This window comes from Sphaeramia orbicularis, chromosome 17 (genome assembly GCF_902148855.1).
Source record: "Sphaeramia orbicularis chromosome 17, fSphaOr1.1, whole genome shotgun sequence".
NCBI lineage: Eukaryota > Metazoa > Chordata > Actinopteri > Kurtiformes > Apogonidae > Sphaeramia > Sphaeramia orbicularis.
This window is the reverse complement of record NC_043973.1, coordinates 55,498,471-55,521,486: the sequence shown is the minus strand read 5'-3', so window position 1 is coordinate 55,521,486 and position 23,016 is coordinate 55,498,471. Positions and strand designations below refer to the sequence as shown.

At 39.5% G+C, this 23,016-nt stretch overlaps 1 protein-coding gene across 1 annotated transcript in view; it reads right to left on the bottom strand.

The window, feature by feature from the left end:
- Nucleotides 1-5,914: 5,914 nt before the first annotated feature.
- The window catches only part of LOC115437475 (disks large homolog 1-like), a 22,995-nt gene continuing 5,893 nt past the window's right edge, over nucleotides 5,915-23,016 (bottom strand). The window contains exons 2-3 of the mRNA XM_030160668.1: nucleotides 20,674-20,805; nucleotides 5,915-6,177 (exon numbers count right to left, since the gene is read on the bottom strand). Coding sequence (XP_030016528.1) covers nucleotides 5,915-6,177; nucleotides 20,674-20,805 — 395 coding nt within the window. The remainder of the gene's footprint in view (nucleotides 6,178-20,673; nucleotides 20,806-23,016) is intronic.

Sequence of the window (23,016 nt, the reverse complement as noted above, 5' to 3'; positions counted from 1 at the left end):
TACCAGAATAATGTGTAATTTAAAAACAGGTAGTAAAAATATAATTTACAAGAATAAAGTTGTACCCTACTTGTACAAAGCAGTAGTATCTGTGTTGTATAAAGTACTTGATCTGAACTAGACTCAGTAAATCTGCTCAGTCCCAGTAGATCATGCATATATTCACTGGGGTCAGTCCATGGTCTACTGTAAATGCACTTTGGATCAGCTGGTTCTGGGCCCTAGTTTTGGACCCTGGCTGTCAGTCATGATGAAACCATGTATATTTGTTTCAGTTAAAAATAGTGCTGATCCCCTCCACCCTGGATCAGGTCTGGATCCTCCATTTGTGTCCACATGTCAGTGTTCATGGACCACTTGTTCTTTGGTAGCTCGTACAGATCCATGTCCAGTCCAACTGTCCTTCATTTAAGTTCAGATTTCACATTTTCCCGCTCTGGCTGTGTTTACTGCTATACTCCGTCATGTTGAGCAGGTTGGTTTTGCCACTCAGTCTGACTTAGAGGGGTGTGGCTGGGGGGGAAGTGACGTATGTGCATACCCTCTATTTGGCCTTTGTGCGTAAACCCCAAATGACAGTAGAACCTCACAGAATGTTCCAGTTCTACATTATCAGACCAGTGGGTACCACTGTATTCTGGTAAATTAGGATATTTATACACCTGTTTTTAATTACGTTATTCTCATAATATTACGACTTCATTCTGGTCAAATCTGACTCTTTTTGAATCTGACTTTATTTTCATAAAATTCCAGGTTTTAATCTCAATATTTTACGACTTTATTCTTGTAGTGACTAGTGTTTTTATTCTCTTAGGTGGCCCTAAAACACCGTCATACGTTGGTACTATATCTATGGAAATTAAGTTTTTCTCCGTCTTAAATTTGTGAGTTGTTTTCACACTGTTTCACATTCAGTTCCAGTCGATTCCACAAAACTACTCCACAATATGAAACACAAACCCAGTAGACCTGTGTGGTCATGTGACCCTGATGGTGCTGCAACAATTAATCAATTAAATCGATTACCATCGATCAGATGAACACACCTGGATTTGTGCCAGTACTCTGATGTCTTCATGCATGTACACAGGTTCATCTGATTGATTTAGTTCAAAACTGAAAAATTTTGTATTGAATAAAAAATTATAAAATGGAGAAATTAACAAAACCAACAGAAACTGAGTAAAATAATGGGGAAAATGAGCAAAACCAAATTCAAATTGAATAAAGTATTGAAAAATTCACAAAACCAAAACAAAATTGAGTAAAATAATGAAAAAAAACTAAACAAAAATTGAATCAAGTATTGAAAAAATTACCAAACCAAACAAAAATTGAGTAAAAATAATGAACGATTGTCAGAATTCCATCATTCATCTTAGATTAATCCCAGTCATAGTTCGGTGCGATACCAGATCCCTGTGGCGACACTGGTACAGTTGTCTTTTATAATATTGATGATTTTTTTGTTTGTATTTTTAACCCGTATTTTTAAATGTATTCTGTTTGTTGATTGCTTGTTTGTTTGTTTTTAAATGGACTCCCAAGTCTGCAATAAAGATGATGATGACGATGATGATGAATGACAAAAAGAACTAAGTCCGTCCACATCCGGGTCTGTGTCCATCCACAGGCTGAGGTGTGTTTAGATGTTGGACCTCACATTAACAGTACCTTCAGTTTTTCCACATTCTTAACATTTTTCTCTCACATATTTGTTGGTATTTTTCTGGTTCCATCAGGATTCTTTGGACATTTCAGCGTTCTGAATATATCTGAGGCTCCGCCCACAGCAGGTCTAATCCACTACTCCGATTTTTGGGTGTAATCTGATTTGTTTGTGTGCTCGTTCATATTCCACATTAAATGTGACTTCTGTCAGTTTTGAGTCTGAACTGAATGTGACCCTGAAGTGACCCACATGCACTAAAGAGGTCCTGATGGAATACGAGACCTAGTGCTGTAGTCAAGACCAGCTAGACTGAGACCAGACTGAGACAAGACCAAGACCGGAGGGTATGGAGACCAAGACAAGACCGAGACCCGAGGGTACAGAAACCAAGACAAGACCGAGACCAAGATAATACCGAGACTGGAGGGTATGGAGACCAAGACAAGATCGAGACCTGAGGTTATGGAGACCAAGACAGGACTGAGACCAAGACAAGACGGAGACCTGAGAGTATGGAGACCAAGACAAGACCGAGACCCAGATAAGGCCGAGACTGGAGGGTATGGAGACCAAGATAAGACCGAGACCAAGATAAAACAGAGACTGGAGGGTATGGAGACCAAGATAAGACCGAGACAAAGACAAGACCGAGACTGGAGGGTATGGAGACCAAGACAAGACCGAGACGAAAGACAAGACGAGACTGGAGGGTATGGAGACCAGACAAGACCGAGACCAAGACAAGTCCAAGACTCGAGGGTATGGAGACCAAGACCAGACTGGACCAGACTGAGACCCGAGGGTATGGAGACCAAACAAGACGGAGACCAAGACAAGACGGAGGCGCAAGGGTATGGAGACCAAGACCAGACCGAGACCAAGACCAGACTGAGACCCAAGAGGATCGAGACCAAAACAAGACCGAGACCAAGACAAGACTGAGACCTGAGGGTATCGAGATCAAGACAAGACCGGACCAAGACCAGACCAAGACCACAAAAAACTGGTCTTCAACTACATCGCTAACGTGACCATGCAGACACACACTGTGTTTACAGAAGGAAATATGGTTTTCCTCCGCTCCGACCAACAACTGGGACATTTGTCACATTTCAATGACGGAAAGGTCGTATAAATGCGACCTGGACATTCCGACTGATGTCACATTGGAAAATATCAGATCGGGATCAGATTTAGGACCACATATGAAAGTGGTCTGGGTCAGATTTTGGACCACATATGAAAGTGGTCTGGGTCAGATTTAGAACCATAGATGAAAGTGATCCGGGTCAGATTTAGGACCACAGCCGAAAGTGGTCCGGGTCAGATTTAGGACCACATATAAAAGTGGTCTGGGTCAGATTAGTGCTGTTCAGACTGTCTTTAACAGATCAGATCCAGGTCACATATGGACACATTTACCTTTAGTCTGAACAGAACCTTATTTGTTCGTTTGGCGTCAGGTTTTGACTGGAGTCCTGTTCCAGACTCAGAAGGACAAACACCTACTGTTCAACATCCGCAGGTTTAAGGATCTGGACTAAAGCGGTTCCATAAGGAAACATAACACTGACTTAAATCTGGATTAAACTAAATCTGTTCTCTTTATAGATTTATTCCAACGTGTCATCCTTTTTCAGGGAAAATGTCTCCTGAGGTCTGAGGCTGAAGCCAGACCAGGACCAGATGAGACCAGATGACAGGCAGCAGGCAACAAAGGCCTTTTATGTTTTTTTAAATATCTGAGGACGTTTGATGTGACGCGCCGTCCTCTAAAGCACCGTGGTCGGCCTCCAACGTACTAAGCAGACCCGCATGAGCCTGAATGGACCTGGAGGAGCTTTAGGAGGGACTGGAACTGGGACCAGGATTATGTCTGACCAGCATCGCCTCCATAAGGACCTTTTATATTTACCCACATGTTCCTGTAAAAGTCCCTAATAATCCTTCATATCTTTTATTCACATACATTTCTTCACCACTATGTCACATCTCCATCTGATCTGGGTTTTCATCCAAAGGTAAACGTCACCTGAACGCACCACTGTGGACGTTCCACACACAGCACCTGTAAAAACACTCACAGTGTTCCACACCAGAGGGTTCTAAAGACTGGAATGTCACATATGGAAAACCACTGAGTAAAGACAGGAATGGATCATAATCAATATGAATCAGTGATGATCGAACAAACAGAATCTGTCACTTTGAGTCTGAAAGAACAAATGAAAACACTGGTTTCAGACCCGTTAAGGTCCATGTGGGAAAAGACGTAGGACGGAGAGGACAAGTGGCAGAAATAGAATGTACTGGTAAACACACACAGGAACCCATTCCAGACTGAACTCCACCTTAGAACCACAGAATTATAATTACACATTGCTTTAATTAGCATACTGATTATATATTAGTACATATTGTATAAATTGCTGTCTAATTTTGTATCTAAATAGTGTTTATATATACACACACACACTACTGGACAAAATTTTTCCAGTTTTGTATTGAAATTCAAGCAGTTGAAGTCCAATGAAGAGCTTGAAATGGTACAAAGGTAAGCGGTGAACTGCCAGAGGTAAAAAAAAAAAAGAAAAAAAAAAGAAAAAAGGTAAGGTTAAACAAAACTAAAAAAAAAAAAAAAAGAAAATAATGTACATTTCAGAATTATACAAAAAGGTGAACAAGAAATGGGTTAACAACTTAAAGCAGTTCTGCAGCAATGGAGGTTGATCAAGCCTCGAAAGTTGGTGCTACCAATTCCTACAGGTGTCCCAATGTTTGTGAATTCCTTCCAACCCCCTCCGTCTGCAGAAAAGTGGAGTTGGAACACACTTTGGTACCATACCGTTGGGAGCATTATTTGAACTAACTAACCAACCCGGCGACTACGTGGAAAACATCAGATGAGTCGACGACGACACATTCACATCCAGGTTTGATCCTCAGATGGGAATGTTTTCACTTCAGGATGGTTCTTGAGGAAGCAGCGCCGATGGAAAGGACTGATCTATTTTAATCAGGTCTATTTTTACTAGAGAAACGTTCAAACAACAAGAAACAAGCATAGGTTCAGTCATCAGGATCTGGACCAGGTTTAATATGGACCTGGACTGGGTTTAATATGGAACTGGACCAGGTTTAACATGGACCTGGACTGGGTTTAATATGGAACTGGACCAGGTTTAACATGGACCTGGACCGAGTTTCATATGGAACTGGACCAGGTTTAATATGGACCTGGACCAGGTTTAGTCTGCATCTGGACCAGGTTTAATATGGACCTGGACCAGATTTAATCTGCATCTGGACCAGGTTTAATATGGACCTGGACCAGGTTTAGTTTGCATCTGGACCAGGTTTAATATGGACCTGGACCAGGTTCAGGGTGTATTCACACCTGAAAAGTCCTTTGGTCCGCTTATTTGATTCGGATCAAATGTGGACTTTATTTTTTTCATTTGGGTCAGATTACATTCACATTGCACTTTTTGCTAGTGGACCAAAATGCGTGAACAGAAACACGCATGTGACGAACTGCGCTGGCACTGGACAGAAAAGTCGGGGGTGGGGTGAACCAGAGAGAGCCGGTGTTGATGAAAATAGACGTGGTGCTCCTACATACAGTTATCGTTTTTGGAATATAAATTGTTTTTTTCAGACACAAATTTACGAAAATAATGTTAACACTCAAGAAAAGCTCAGCTGGAGCCAGTTTGGTAATATGGACATCTGACCAAATGTCAATGGCAGATTCAATTTCCTCATTGCTCCACATCTGTCCACAGCTCATGTCTGCTGCTATTAGCTCTGACCACCCGTAAACCTCGGCTACTTCCAGCGGCTACGGTGGCTCGTCAAGCACAAAAAGGTTCAAGATTCCTTGGTTTGGTTTGGTTTGAGGTCAGTTATATTCACACCAGAAGAGAACCGGCCCAGAGTCTGTTTGGAAGCGGACCGCTTGTTTGGTTGGAATCAGAGTTTGCATGTTTGTATTCACACCTAAAAAAAAGTCCGGACTTTCTGGGGAACCAAACTCTGGTCTGTTTTAAATGGACCAACATGGTAGGTGTGAATACAGCCTTAATCTGCATCTGGACCAGGTTTACTATGGACCTGGACCAGGTTTAATATGGACCTGAACCAGGTTTGATCTGCATCTGGACCAGGTTTAACATGTATCTGGACCAGGTTTAATCGGTCTGTGAACCAGGTTTAGTCTGTGAACCAGGTTTAGCCTGTCTATAGACCAGGTTTTAGTCTGGATGTGGACCTGTATGTGGCCCAGGTTTTAGCCTGGATGTGGACCTGTATGTGGCCCAGGTTTGGGCTGGGTCTTACCTCGATGCTGGTGCTAAGGCTGGGCAGAGTGTCCGAGGTCACCGTTGTGCTTTGAAGGCTGGAGAAATCCCACAGGTTGACGGGTGCCATGGGGTCCGCCCCCTTGGAAGACTCCACCCACCTCTGACTGTCCAATAAGGTCACTTCGTAAAATTCCTGGATATCTGATAAAAGAGAAGAGAAGTGATTTTCCCGTCAGATGGGTTTCTTTGATTCTGAGACCATCCTGGTCCTGGTTTGGGGTTTAAGTTGGAGAATTGATGCAAATGACTGAGAAGAACATCCTGAAAAGAAAGAATATGAACGGACACATGGTATTTGAACGACACAACAACTGAAGGATTATTATAAAGTATTAGCAATAGAACACATATCGTCGGCTTCCTGATAAAACCTGCTAAGTGACATTGTGGATGGGCAAAAAACCTGCTATCTCCCCTATTATAGCTTCAAATTTAAGTCTCCTGTGAAAGTTGTTCACATTCCATCATAAGTATCACCGTTAAGGAACAGATATTTTTTGTCACATTTCACAGTTTCCTGTTATATAAACAGTTTTTTATTTCTCCTGTAAAATTTGCCAAAAGTCACATAGCAGGTTTTATCAGGAAGCCGACGATATTCAGGACTGTTCAATTTCCTTCACGATCAGACTTGGATCGTGTTTCACTGCCACTGATTCATTGATTGATCAGTTTGATGATCAGGTTAATGTCAGCATGAGTTCATATGAGGACAGGTCCAGGACACGCCCACAGCCCAGTGCACACGCCCACAGCCCGGTGGACACACCCACAGCGAGCGGACACGCCCACAGCCTGGCGCACACACCCACAGCTGGGCAGACACATCCACCAGACTCTTTATTTTTGGACCCAATATTGTGCGTTCTAAAATAAGCAGTGCTTTCTTTGGCGCGGCGTAGCTGACCGCCGCCCGCCGCCACGCCTTCTGATGTTTTACCCAGAAACCCTCGGTTCAGTGCAGCCACTGTAAAAAGCCTTCAGCGTTGAATCCAGAGGAACATGAGGCGGACTGGACCAGGTCCAAGAGTCCAGAACCTGATGAGTGGGTTCAATGAGCGTCAGAGTTTATGGACAGACAGACTGGAGCAGATCAATACATGAGATGGCTTATTATATAAGGAAACAGAACTGAAAAGGACAGATACAGGACGGAGGAAAAAACGGCAGCAAATTTAGAAAAAAATGTGCTGAGAAAAGTATTTAACCCTTTAAGGACTTTTATTAGAACAGGCCTAGATTTATGCAGTGTTTCCACTGGTAGGGTTGTGTCGTAGTGCAGAGCCACAGCAAACATTTCATAGATAAAAAACATCACTGTTGCCTTAAACTTATACTACATATGTATAATATATAAAGTTATTATGGATTACACAGATGTACAATATATTATAGTATTATTATATACTATACATATGTAGTATATAATAGTCCAGGACAAACATCCTGTCCCTTCAAATGAACGTTTACGAAGCTTCAGGAGGTAGAGAAAAGGTAAATGAGTGTTAAGTTTCACTTTCACTTCTGCTGCCAGAACGGTCCACACCGCCCCGAAACCGGCCGACAAAGACAACGACAAAGACAACGACAAAGACAACGACAAAGACAACGACAAAGATGACAAAGACAATGACAGACTAAAACAAAGACAACAATGACAACAAAGATGGCGACGAAGACGGCAACGACAAAGATGATGACAAAGACAACTAAGACGAAGACGGCGACGACAAAGACAATGACAAAGACAACAACGACAAAGACAACAATGACAAAGACGCTGAAGATGACAAAGACAACAGCCTAAAACAAAGACAACAACAATGAAGACAGCGACGACAACAACAAAGACGATGACAAAGACAACAACAACAACAACAAAGACGCCAAAGACAACAACAGACTAAAACAAAGACAACAATGACACAAAGGCGGTGACGAGGACAAAGACGGCAACGACAAAGACAAAGACGAAGACGGCGCCAACGACGACAAAGACAATGACAAAGACAACAAAGATAAATAGATGACGACAACTACAACGGAAATGGACACAATGACTTTGTAGTTTATCAACTGAGATAAAAATACAAAGAGCAACAAGTCGACAGGAACACGACCAACAATCTTAGAAGTCAAAATAATGTAACATTTACTAGAAACATTTGTTGTTTTAATGTAAAATATCCCGTTTGGAGGCGTAATGATGCTGCTCTGCCATGGTTTATCTCATGGTTTTGGATTTCAGTGTCAGGTGTTGAAGTTGATGATGTTATTGATGATTAAACTAATACATTTATTCGTGTACACCGTACTGCGTTCTTTCATGTGTAATCTGAGTATGAGTGCCAGTAACTGAACCCTGACCTTTGAAAATATCAAGAAAAGCAAAGAATTCATCTGGACAGTGAACCTTCGACTTTTTAAAACTCCACTCATCATCTCTAAATTTGACAAATCTTTGCTGGAGACAATCTGGACACATTATTGTTTTTCTGGGGTTGTCCTAAATTAGAGAGTGTTTTGGTGAGGGGGGGGCATCTGGGTAGAACTTTCTAACATTTGACACATGAACGTACGCTGGGATCCACTGGTCTGTACTTCTCCTTCTGACTGTTTGCATAAAGAAAAAAATTATTTATTCAAATTCTTGCATCGGTGGCAAAAAAAGATGATATGTGTGTGTTTTTGTGTACCAGTGCCCCCTCCTGTTGGTGAACGGAAAGAACAACTCATCAGAGTAAAAAGAACAGCAGAACTCCACCCGAACATGGACCGATTTAAGAGGAGCTGGAACCCACTGATGACTTTACAGGACGGTCACATGGTTCTGCATCATGTAGACATTTATCTGTTTGGATTCATGAAAGTCACAGGGTGTGTTTGTGTAGACTGATCAACGACATTGTAAATGTATTCATTTCTATTTTATTTTCCATGTACTTTCTGATACCCAACACTGTCATCAGAATTAGGTTCCACTACGCCCAGAGGTTCTCTGTTGTTTATTTTTAGTTGGTTGAGTTGCCATGTAATAAAAGAACCTAAAACTTGAATATACTTAAGAAGGGGTGTAAGAAAATATCAGTTCTGCAATATATCGCGATATTTCATTTCACAATACTGTATCGATATTAAAAAGTACAGTATTGATATTTTAGGTATTTATTCAAATGCCGATATGGTGGAGGTTCATTTTTGTTTTTCTTTTTTGTTTATATTTTATTTATTCTTATTTAATTAGGGCTGTGTATCGGCAAGAATCTGGTGATACGATACAAATCCCAATACTAGGATCATGATGTGATATATCACGATGTATCATGATACTGTTAACAATGCAGTTTTTTTGTTTGTTTTGTTTCTTCTTCTATTTTTCCTGGAAAAATTTAATTATACCAGAGATATGCACAAATACTGAACAAATTTTTATTTGTTCAGAACAGGATTTAATATATACAAAAAATTTCCTTTGTAAAAACTAACATTTTTTTTACAGATAAAAATAAAATTTCAAGCACAAAACACACAATAAATAAATAGAATTATGTTTTATAGATATCCTCCTCAAATTTTCATATTCTGTTAGTTGTGAAAAGAATGTATAGTGGACATCCCTGAATCAACATCAGAGCATTATTTTAATGCAAGGAACTACCATTTGCCTCTCAGGCAGTAAAAAGTGCTTTTAGGATGATTGAAATCACCATTATTTAACAAAACAGTGTTATCAGTTAAAAAAAAAAAACTACTTGAATGGCCTGCAATGTCACAATACTACTTTCTGAATACCCAAACAACAGAGCAAAATACCCATGTGAATATAGAAATAAAAGAGCTTGCAGGATTCCTAAAAAAAAATATACATAAAAAAGCAAAACATGAACCTCCGTTATATTTCCATTTAACTAAATACCTAAAAATAGCAATAGAGTACTTTTTAATATTGATACAGTATTGTGAAATGAAATATCGCAATATATTGCGGAAGCAATATTTTCTTACACCCCTATATTTAACACTCTTTTATTAAATAATGTTAGTGCCTTTGTTGGGATTAAACTAAAATACTGTTCTTATGTTAGTTCTGAACTAATAGAAAATGAACATTTGAACAGGATCTCAAACTGTAATGTCTGTAAAACAGAATTTCAGTTTGAACACAGGAACATATTGTGATATAGCATTAGATCCTGTTGGGATTAAATAAAAATGTGTTTAGTATTTGTGCAGATTTATGTGTAATTCAATTCTTCAAGGAAATAATCATTTATAAAAAAAGAAACAAAGAAAAAAATGGCCTTTTTAACAATATCATGATATATCGTGATATTCGTATCGTGATCTAGTATTGTGATTTGTATCGTACAACCTGATTCTTGCCAATACACAGCCCTACTTAAGAATGTAAAGCTTGAATGTTAATAACAAGTTTGTTAATAAAGAAAGAAAGAAAACCAAAATACAGTCACAGAAAAAATTTATTCCATCTAAAGTCCTCCAAACAATGGTTCTGTAATCCAGTCCTAACTCCTGTGTGTATCATGTGACTAAAACAGACAAAAAAAAAAACATGGAATGAATGAAAGCACTGTTTTTGTCAGTACATGACATAGATATTGACGGAAGAACTGAAGTGATTTGGGTTTTTAATCAAGAAAACACGTAAAATGGATAGATATCAGCTGTTAAATTAAACTATGAGCTGGTTTTGTTGATATCATTATATTTGTCCAAACAGATGGACCTTTAGTTTGAACCAGGAATTAAAATGAACAAGAAACTGAAGAAAACAAGGGGAGGTCTCATTTTTTTCTGCGACTGTATGTTCAAATGTGAAAATATCTCGACCCAAATCCAGTCGTGTGTTTCTGTGGTCCGTGTCTTGTTGTGGATTCGTCCTTAAACGCCCACAGAACACAGGATGTAACCTAATAAACATTCATTCATCCCACTATATTCCTTTTATACAGATCAGCACATTGAATTCAACAAGAAAGAAACCGACGTTGTCAGCTGAGGCGGCCGATGGGGGGTCCCAAAACTGTAACGATTATTAGATTGAGCAGAGTGGACGTTTGCCATCTGTTTGTTTCAGAGAATGTGAGCAGAGAATAGAAGAAGCAGAAAGTGCAGTTCTGTGTGTGTAAATGGGCGGCAGTGGCGGCGGAGGGCGGATTACGGCCGTGGGTAATCGTCGTGTCCACAGAGGGATTACAGCAGCCTGGGCCCGGCTGCAGACATCTCTGTTTGGGCTCTGGCAGATTGGAAAGGCTAACAGAATAAATCTATTTTTCAGACAAATATGCCAAGAGACACGGACCGAAAAACTAACGTGGGACAAAAGTACGTGGACACTCACTCTACAGCTTAAGACGCCCTGTTCGTGACGATCCCAAGCAGAAACATCAGTATTGGCTCCAGAAAACAGCTCCTAAATGTCTCTTCAGAACGCAAAGGTTGACGACCTATGAACTATACCTGTTTTTGATTTAAAAACTACATAAAATCTGCAAACAAATCTTTTATTTCCCATAAATGCAGTTCTATTTGTATTATTGCATTACCAGCTCCAGTTATTACATTTTCGCTGGAGTTTTTTTAATACGAGTCATGACATACAGGGTGGGGAAGCAAAATGTACAATATTTTGAGGCAGGGATGAAAGACAGTGTATGACCAATTAGTTATTGAAAGTCATGAGAATTTTTGCCACAAGAAAGTCCATAATAGAAAATGTTTTTATTCTATGTGTCCTCCTTCTTTCTCAATAACTGCCTTCACACGCTTCCTGAAACTTGCGCAAGTGTTCCTCAAATATTGGGGTGACAACTTCTCCCATTCTCTTTAATAGTATCTTCCAGACTTTCTCGTAATAGTTTTGCTCATAGTCATTCTCTTCTTTCCATTATAAACAGTCTTTATGGACACTCCAACTATTTTGAAATCTCCTTTGGTGTGACGAGTGCATTCAGCAAATCACACACTCTTTGACGTTTGTTTTCCTGATTACTCATATGGGCAAAAGTTTCTGAAAAGGTATGGATAATAGTGTTAGGTATGATTATGACATCAATATAGTTTGGTTTCAAAACATTTGACGTAGTGCCTGCTGAGAAAAAACAACTAAATGTTCATTGTACATTTTGCTTCCCCACCCTGTAATGTAATAATTTAATATGTTACTTGCTTTTTTATATTTAAAATGGTCAAAATCCATTGAGAATTGACTCCATAAGGTCTGGTTTATTTCTATAGCACATTTAAATGACGCGAAGTGCCCAAAGTGCTGTACAAAGACATAATTAAATACAAGACACAACGTATGGACATAAATATGTGGACACATCCTGTCTCCAGCGGTCAGATGTCCTGTTCATGAGGATCAGACACAGAAATCAGTATTTCACTGTAGTTTAATGGTAGATTTTTCTTCCTCAGTCAGATGTGATGACAGTAGATGGAAATTATTATTTACAGTCAGAGCAGGAAAAATATTAGAGACATTTAGAGGAAGAACATTTTCAATCAGAGTTGGATAAAACATAGTAAATCCAAACCATCTGTGAGTCATTTTAGAAACAAAGATAATAATTGAACCCAAATGAACCAATGCACTGATATCTATCCCATAATATAAAACTCTATTCTGACATTTCCTTATTGTTTTGGATCCCAGACCCCTGTTAAAAAACAAACCCTGGATTCAATGTGTCCACATACTTTTGAACACATAGTGGATGGCAAAGTAAACAACAAGGTAAACAAAAGCTGCAGAAAACAAGTTTCCATTATTACACCATTTAGCTTCAATGGAGAACATGGTTAGAAGGTCTTCAAGATGTTCAACATGCAATTACACTAAACACATATATATAGGCTTTACAGTAGGGTGGTCCAAAAATTTTTTAAGATTCTCTGGATTAGAACCCTGCATTTGGTTCCATATCTGGCCAATTACTTCGGTCCAAATTTTATGCAAATTAATTAATATTTAGAGGTTGCACGAGACACATGAAGATTGCTGTATATACTATAACATAACTAGCCAAATGAATAAGGCATATTAGAATATTTGTAATTTTATTATCAAACTCAAACTGCAACTCGCATAAAAATGTTCCTTAGAAAGTCCAGCAATCACTGTCGCTTTATTGAAATTACAAAAAATGTTCCTGTGTTCTTTGACAACTTGGAGCAGTACTGTTTGTGATCTTCATTTTTTGCTCGGCTACAGTTGAAGTCTTGAATAAGCTCCACCCCTCTTTCAGCAACATCATTGACAACTTTTCTGGAATGCACAATTTTATCAGCCTTCGAAAGTCTTCATCATCAGCCCCAGTCTTCTGGAGGAATTCTGAAGAATGTTTGTGGCAGATACAAAGTTTCAAAGAAACACATGGTGCTGGTGGTGACAAAATCACTGATCTGCTTCCCTTCACAATCTGCTTGATTAAGGGCATCCCAACGCTTTAGTGGAACCCAAAGAACCTTCATTTTCCATCATGTTGTCAACCATCAGCTGCTTCTGCTCTTGTGTCACACTGGAGTCCAAGAATGCCAGCCAACCAATTCGTCACTCAAGGATCAAAGATGTCGGCGGCCTTACTTCATACATATATTGCTAGATGAAGCACTAAAACCTTGGTTTTGAAAGTAATGCTGCTTTTCTTAGCAAGTCAGCTTGGCTATGATGAAAATGCAAAATTAATCAATTCCAGGAAACTTCCAGCAACCTCTAAAATCTCCTTTTTCTTCCAATTTTTTTCTAAATCATCTTTTGAATGCCAAAACCTAATGCAGGGTTCTAATTGAGGTTATCTGAAACTTTATTTTTACCATGATTGTTGGACCATCCTACTTTACAGTTTTACTACTTATATTACTACCATTAGTTTATACTGTTTTGTGTTTTGCACTATCTTTATGCCACTTTTTCCCCTTATTTTCCTATTCTGCTTCTGCTTTGACCAGTGAATTTCCTAATCTAATCTAAACTAATCTGAATTACTCTAACCTAACTAATCTAATCCAAATTAATCTAATCTAAATTACTCTAATCTAAACTAACCTAAACTACTCTAATCTAAATTAATCTAATCTAAAGTAATCAAATCTAATGTAAACTAATCTAATCTAATTTAAATTAATCTAATCTGATCTAATCTAATATATAATCTAATGTAAACTAATCTAATCTAATGTAAACTAATCTAATCTAATGTAAACTAATCTAAATTAATCTAATTTAATCTACTCTAAACTATTCTAATCTAAAGTAATCTAATCCAATCTAAACTAATCTAATCTAATTAACCTGATCTAAACTAAACTAATCTAAAGTAATCTAATATAATATAATATAATCTAAACTAATCTAATCTAAAGTAATCTAATCTAATCTAAAGTAATCTAATGCAATCTAAACTAATCAAATCTAATCCAAATTAATCTAATCTAAACTATTCTAATCTAATCTAAAGTAATATAATCCAATCTAAACTAATATATCTGATCTAAATTAATCTAATCTAATATAATATAATATAAACTAATCTAAAGTAATCTAATGTAATCTAATCTAACGTAATCTAGTCTAATGTAATCTAATATAATATAATCTAAACTAATCTAATTTCCACTTCAAAATGACAGAAAACATTCCCATCTCTACATGTGAGAAGCTGAAACCAAACTACAGTCTGCAGTGAAAACATGATCACAGATGAAACCCAGGAGGATTTGGAATTAAATGTTTAATGTTTCTGTTTTATTTTCATTTTCCTCTCCTTTGTTTCAGATGATACATGTGTATTTTGGACCAAAGTGAAGAAGAGGAGCATGTTTCAGAGGATAGAGATGAAGCTGAGCAGGAAGCAGGTCAGTGGGTTCACACTGGTGATCTGCACTATCTAATAGTGATGAAGACGCTGAGGAGGAGGAGCAGGAAGAGGAGGAGGAGAAGAAGAGGAGGAGCAGGAGAAGAGAGGAGGAGAAAGGAAGAGGAGCAGGAGGAAGAGGAAAGAAGAGGAGGACAAGGAGGAGGAGGGGGAGGAGGAGGGCGAAGAAGACGCGAGGAGGAGAAAAAGAGAGAGGCAAGAAGGAGGAGAGAAGCAGGGAGTAGGAAGAGAAGAAGAGGAGGAGGAGAAAATGAACGAGATGGAAGAGGAGCAGGAGGAGAAGAGAAAGAAGCAAGAGGTGGCGGTGGCTGAAGTGGACGTTTGTATGAGTGTTCTGGGTTCCTTCAATTCCATCTGAATCTGAGAGAACGTTCCTGTAGTGTTCTGTGGAACCTGATCTCCTGGTTCTGTAGGAACCGGTTCGACCCCCTGACTGGGTTTGAACTCCCACTTCTAGAACAGTCATTACACGTGTGCAGGCGGTGCTGCGCTCTGATTGGCTGCGGCCTCGGTAAAGGCAGACACAGCTGCAGGGTTAACGAACACTGAGATACAGGAATGTGGGCGGAGCTGGAGCACGAGCCAGGACCGAACCACGAGCCAGGACCGAACCACGAGTCAGGACTGAGCCAAGACCAGTGCACAAGTCAGGACCCAGCACAGACGTCTAGACTGAACCACGAGTCAGGACCGGACCACGAGTCAGGACTGAGTCAGGACTGGTGCCCGAGTCAGGACTGGGTCAGGACTGGTGCACAAGTCAGGACCGGACCAAGCAGCCAGGACCGAAAAGCCACGAGTCAGGACTGAGTCAGGATGGTGCACGAGTCAGGACTGGGTCGGACTGGTGCACAAGTCAGGACCGGACCACGCAGTCAGGACTGAGTCAGGACTGGTGCACGAGTCAGGACTGGGTCAGGACTGGTGCACGAGGCAGGACTGGGTCAGGACTGCTGCACGCGCCAGGACGAACCACGAGCCCGGACCGAACCACGGTCAGGAACTGAGCCAAGACCAGTGCACAAGTCAGGACCAGCACACGATTCAGGACCAGCACAGAAGTCTAGACTGAACCACGAGTCAGGGACCGGACCCAAGGTTATAATAGTTTTTGGATTTTAATTATAGTTTAGTTTTAATTAGTTTTGACTTTTTTTTTCTCTTATTCAGTTAGTTTTAATTAGTTTTTAGAGCAGGTTTGTTAGTTTTTATTAGTTATCGTTTTTTTCTGAATGCTTAGTTTTAGTTTAGTTTAGTTTAGTTTTAGTATTAGTTTTAGTTATTTCATATATTTTATCTTCCTCATCATCCTATTCAAAGAAATTAGTGAGGCGTGGATATGTGTTACCCTGGACACTTTATTTGGGGGTCGGGTTAGGGTGGCTCATGGACTGAGCAGAGACACAATGTACCGTACAATGTATAAATTCCCTATAGCAGCTTGAGGTGGGGTGCAATCCATACACAACGTCACTTACGTGAAACAATGCGAAGATGTGCAAAGCATGAGAGGAGATGCACAAAGCAGCCAGCAGTTAAAGCCGATAGAAACATATAAACCAGCTAACGCAGTTAAAGCAGATAGAAACATATATAACAAGCTAACCAGCAGTTAAAGCAGATAGGAACCTATATAACCAGCTAACCAGCAGTTAAAGCAGATAGGAACATATATAAACCAGCTAACCAGCAGTTAAAGCAGATAGAAACATATATAAACCAGCTAACCAGCAGTTAAGCAGACAGAAACATATACAAACCCTTATAAACATATATAACCCAGTTCCTCATCAGTCAACCACACCTTAGCAGATTTCTCATATCTTAATCATCTGCAGTTCCATTATTAGCCAACTTTGCTTCAGTTCAGTTCAGCTAGCTGTAGCTAGTAACATCAAACGTTTTTTAACATTCTAACAGGTTCCATACCTCTGTAATTGGATTAGTTTTCATCCTCCTCTGTTCTCCTCTTCTAAACTGTGCAGTTCAGGGCTTGGAAGGCCTTTTCATGGTGATAAACTCTCCAGTTTTAACCTGGATGCTAGTTCAACACTGACTGTCCTTTAGCTCAGCTCTGTCTGTCACTCACGCGCACACACACGGTACGCCAAAAAAAAAAAAAAAAAAACCCGACCCATGTATCACTAAGTAAACCCCAGACAGGACTGTGCTGCTGTGTCCCAGCTTTAGTCTGTATGTTTCCACCGAGGTAGAGTGGGGGACCAGAGACCGACTGGAAACCCACAAATGACCAGACATGAACAGGACTGTGAAGTGTCACCGTATGGTGTCACCAGCTCAAACTGCTGAAGTGAATAAATTAATTTCATATCAATCCGACATTGACAGAGACGAAAACGAAGGGATGTATCCATAATTTTTATACATTTTAGTTAGTTTGTAAGCTCCACATACAGTTTCAGTTAGTTATCGTTTTTTTCTTTTAATTAGAGTTTTTATTTATTTCAGTTAACGAAAATGTTTTTTCAATTTTAGTTTTCGTCATTTCGTTCGTTTTCGTTAACGATAATACCTTGGACCGGGACCACGAGTCAGGACTGAGCCAAGACCAGTGCACAAGTCAGGACCAGCACACGAGTCAGGACCAGCACAGAAAGTCTAGACTGAACCACGAGTCAGGACCCGGACCACCGAGTCAGGACTGAGTCAGGACTGGTGCACGAGTCAGGACTGGGTCAGGACGGTGCACGAGGTCAGGACCGGACCACGAGTCAGGACTGAACCACCAACACACACTGGAAAAAACCCAATCAGTGTCTATGTGGATCGGAACCAGGTGAATGTGGCCTATGTCAGGTTCTGTTCTATGTTCCAGTCCTGGTTCTGTTCTATGTTCCGGTCCTGGTTCTGTCTCTATGTTTCGGTCCTGGTTCTGTTCTACGTTCCAGCCCTGTGGTCCAGATGCACATGAACCTAACTATAGAAGTGGGCGGACTTCACTGGAGGAGAACTGAACCTCATCCAATCACAGTCCGATATGACTTCTATCAGTGACCAATAGGAAACTACAAGACTCATAGACTGATATCTGGAACCACTGACAGTTCTAAAGCATCAACAGAGAACCCAGTAGAAGGAAAGGAACAGGTAGAATATTTTAAACCTTTGTCAAAAACTCAACGATCATAATTTCTCAAGAAACTTTGTAGACATTGTCCCAAAGAAGATACAAATAAAATCAGAAATGAGTAGATTCAGAGAAGATGTTTGAAAAAAAATGCTACAAAGGCGAATAAAAACAACAAAGACCATGACAAAGACAGCGATGAAGACAGCGACGAGACAGTGATGACAGATGACGATGAAGATGGATGACGACCAAAGACAGTGATGACAGATGACGATGAAGACAACGATAAAGATGGCAATGATGACAAAAGACGGCGAAAAGAGAAAAAAAATTGTGATAAAAAACATGAGTATTTTAGTGAGTGTGAATGTTTGTACAGTGACCCAGTTTATTACCGTCATTCTGGGTTCATTTTATAAACTCTATAAATAAACGACATTAATCAAATACACTGATATTTGACTATTATATTATTTATGTCATATTCTAAACACACAGTGTTTACAATTAATAAATGCATATATCTGTGTAAAATACATGTGAATATAACATTAATATTATTTGTATGTTGTAAATATGGTAATAAATGTATATGATAATGATAATAAAATAAAACTGTTTAATTTGATATTTCCTTTTGTTGTCCATCTGTGACGCTGACATTTGTCTAAACTCTTTCTATTTAGGTTTGATCACATTTTTTTTCCTCTTTAACCAATTATCAGGTTGTAAAATAGAGGGTTTAAGGTTTACACTGAATACATTTGAGGATGAAATGTCAGAGGAACTTCACTGTGGAGAACTTTGGAATTCTGGGGAAAAAATAGAGGTTCATTTGTTGTCCATCTGTGACGTAGTAGTTTTTAGATATTTTTCATTTAAAAGATAGTTAAAGTAAATGTTGTCCTTTGAGTCTGTTTCAGATGGAATTTAGAACCTTTACAATTCAGTGGAATATTTGTCTGAAACTGGTCTGGTTCAACAGTTATGGATCCAACAAGAGTGGGCGGTCCATTTGGGACCACGCCCACATGTCCGTTCTAATACATTAACACAGCCTTGACTGTCGGTGTGTTTGGTGTCATTTAATTGGGTGTAACCCTGTGGGGGGGCGGTTTTAGGCTGTGGAACCCCCGGTCTAAAGGATGAATCCTAAACAGGAAGTGGATGTAGCGGACCGAGGACCAATCAGAGCACAGAGGCAAGATTCAGGAGGACAAGACGGAGGAACCCTGCCCTCAGGTGACCTCTGACCTCCACCTCCTTCTGTCAGACCAGATGTCTGGTCTGGTGTGACGTTTCCGACCTGATGCACCGCTGCGACGGCTCCGCAAAACAAACAAACAAACAAACAAATGCAAGCTTCACAGGGTCAGAGGGTTCACAGTTTGCTGAGGTTTAGGGCTGGTACTGGACCTCCAGTGGACAGGTCTGGACCTTCACCCCCTCCATCAGCTTCTGGTCAGTTCACGGGGCTGACAGAACCAGGACGTGTCGTGAAGGCGTCTCCTCATCTATTGTTTGAATTCATTTCTAATTTATTTGTTTCTTCATAGGGACAAAGTTATTCACAGTTTAGAGAGATTCAGATGTTTAAAATTTCTGACTAATGTTTCAAATACTCTAACTGTTCCTTTCCTTCTACTGGTCCATGTGTTAATGGTTAGAACACAGGTGTCAAACATGCAGCCCGGGGTCCAAATCTGGCCCCCCTGCCAAAGGTTCCATTCCGGCCCGTGGAACAACGCCGTAAACCATAAATAATGACAACTACAAATTTTCTTTGTGAAAGTTATGTGGAGAAAATTTTAGTAAAAAAAATAACATTACATTGTGAAAATATTTACATTTACAAAACTATTCTTTCACAATAAATGCAAATAAATACATAAATAAAAACAAAGATGCACAACCCGAAATGTGCAATTTGAACAATATTCTGCCTCTTACCCAAATGTTATGTAACACTGTGTGTAATGTACATGTATAAATAATAAGTTGAGGCATAATATTGTTAAAATTGCACTAATTTTTCAAATGAATTTCTGTTTTTCAGGTTATTCACATCTTTTTTGTAAAATGTCAATATTTTCATAATTTAATTGGGGGTTTTTTGTACAAGAACAAAAAGAAAAACTTGGAGTTGTCATTATTTATTTATAGGTTATTCTGTTATTATTTTACTGGTCCGGCCCACTGGAGATCATTTCAGGCTGAAAGTAGAGCCTGAAATAAAATGAGTTTGAGAGTCCTGATCTACAAGAACAGCACACGTTCTAAACCCACACATTAGATGTTACTGATGGTCCTGACCTCCATCCACTTTCAGCCGCTGCCATGTTAACAGAACTCTACGAACACACCTGAGTTTCAGAGGAACCCAAATGGGATTTAAACAGATCCTCCCATATTCACAGCAGCGTTCACATGTTTGTGCTCGTACCTTAAATCTAATGTTATTTTGTTCTGTTCTTCGGGGAATTTTATCGTTCATCACCTTGCTTCATTTTCACAAACAGACCTTTCCTTCCACATCATGAAAGGCCAATGAAACAGGTCCAAAACTATAGACCCAAATGCAGAGCTACAGCCCAACAGTACCAAAGGTGGTGCATGTGGACCTGGACCTGGTCGGTGGTTCCTTACCTATGAGGGCCTGGAACAGGTTGCTCTGGAAGATGTCGATGACCCTCTGGATGGAGTGTCGCAGCTGCCGGTCCTCGGTGTGGTTCAGCTTGGCCCGGTACTCCTCCAACAGCAGCAGGGCCCGCTGGGCATCTGAAACCAGAACCGACACAGGTGAGACCGACCTACATACGGGTCTGGGACTAGGGCTGTGTATCGGCAAGAATCTGGCGATACAATACAAATCATAATACTCGGATCACGATATGATATATCACGATATATCATGATACTGTTAAACAAGGCAATTTTTTGTTTGTTTCTGGTTTTTTTAAATGATTATTTCCTTGAAGAACTGAATTATACCATAAATCTGCACAAATACTAAACACATTTTTATTTGATCCTAACAGGATCTAATGTTAAATCACAAAATGTTCCTGTTTTTAAACTGAAATTCTGTTTTACCAGACATTACAGTTTGAGATCCTGTTCAAATGTTCAGATTCTATTAGTTCAGAACTAACATAAGAACATTATTTTAGTTCAATCCCAACAAAGGAACTAACATTATTTAATAAAAGAGTGTTAAATAACAAACTAGAAGCACTCGGAGAGCGCAGACCTCCGCCAAGGCTGATCAGTGGCCCCCCCCGTGGGCCCCCCCACCCCCGATCACCACCAACATTTAATCATTTCTTCCTTATCCCATTTCCAACAAACCCTGAAAATTTCATCCAAATCTGTCCTGAACTTTTTGAGTTATGTTGCACACTAACGATCAGTGCCCCCCCCCCCCCCCCCCCGTGGGCCCCCCCACCCCCGATCACCACCACAATTAATCATTTCTTCCTTATCCCATTTCCAACAAACCCTGAACATTTCATCCAAATCTGTCCTTAACTTTTTGAGTTATGTTGCACACTAACAGACAGACAAACAAACAGACAGACAAACAAACAAACAAACCCTGGCAAAAACATAACCTCCTTGGCGGAGGTAATAAATATAAGCAAAAAAGAAAAAACTAAAATGAACCTCCACAATATCTGCATTTGAATAAATACCTAAAAATATTGATACAGTACTTTTTAATATCGACACAATATGTGAAATGAAACATCGTGACATATTGTAGAACTGATATTTTCTTACACCCTTATCTGGTCTGGTCCAAGACGATCCAATGACCTTAGAGCACAGGTGTCAAACACATGGCCCGGGGGCCAAAACCGGCCTGCCAAAGGGTCCAGTCAGGCCCACGGGATGACTGTGCAAAGTGCAGAAGACATTAACAGTCCAGGGTGTCAAATTGAAAAATAAAAGCATAACTAGAAGCACTCGGAGAGCGCAGACCTCCGCCAAGGCTGATCAGTGGCGCCCCCCGTGGCCCCCCCCACCCCCGATCACCACCAAAATTTAATCATTTCTTCCTTATCCCATTTCCAACAAACCCTGAAAATTTCATCCAAATCTGTCCATAACTTTTTGAGTTATGTTGCACACTAACGGACAGACAAACAAACAAACAAACAGACAAACCCTGGCAAAAACATAACCTCCTTGGTGGAGGTAATAACCTAGAAGTAATGACTCCAAATGTTCTTCTTGGTTTAATGTGAAAAAAATAATATGACATCCAGGGGTGTAAGGAAATATCAGTATCACAATATATTATGATATTTCACTTGACGATACTGTATCGATATCAAAAAGTACTGTATCGATATTTTTAGGTATTTATTCAAATGCAGACATGGAGGAGGTTCATTTTTGTTTTCTGTTTTTCAAGCTCTTTTATTTCTATATTCACGGGTATTTTGTTCTGTTATTTGTAGACGACAAAAGTACTATTGTGATATTGCAGGACGTAAATGTAGTTTTTTAAAACTGATAACGCAGTTTTGTTGAATAATAGATCATTCAAGCATCCTAAAAGCATTTTTTACTGTCTGAGAGAGGCAAATGTTTGGTTTTTTTTATTGGGAATGCACAAAAATAATGTTCTGATTTTGGGTGATTCAGGGACTGAACACTATGGATTCTTTTCACAATAGAATACAAACATTTAAGCAGGACCTGAAACTGTAATGTCTGTAAAATATTTTTTATTTATGTATTTATTTATGTGTTTTTTTGTATCGGTAAAGCCACATGTTAAATCTTTATTCATCCAAATGCTGCACTATTAGTTTTTCTAGGCAATAATCTTTTAAAAAAAGAAACAAAAAAAATATCACCTTGTTAACAGTATTGTGATATATAGCGATATATCGTATTGTGATCCTAGTTTTGTGATTTGTATTGTATCGCCAGATTCTTGCCAATACACAGCCCTAATGACATCATGCCTATAAATAATGC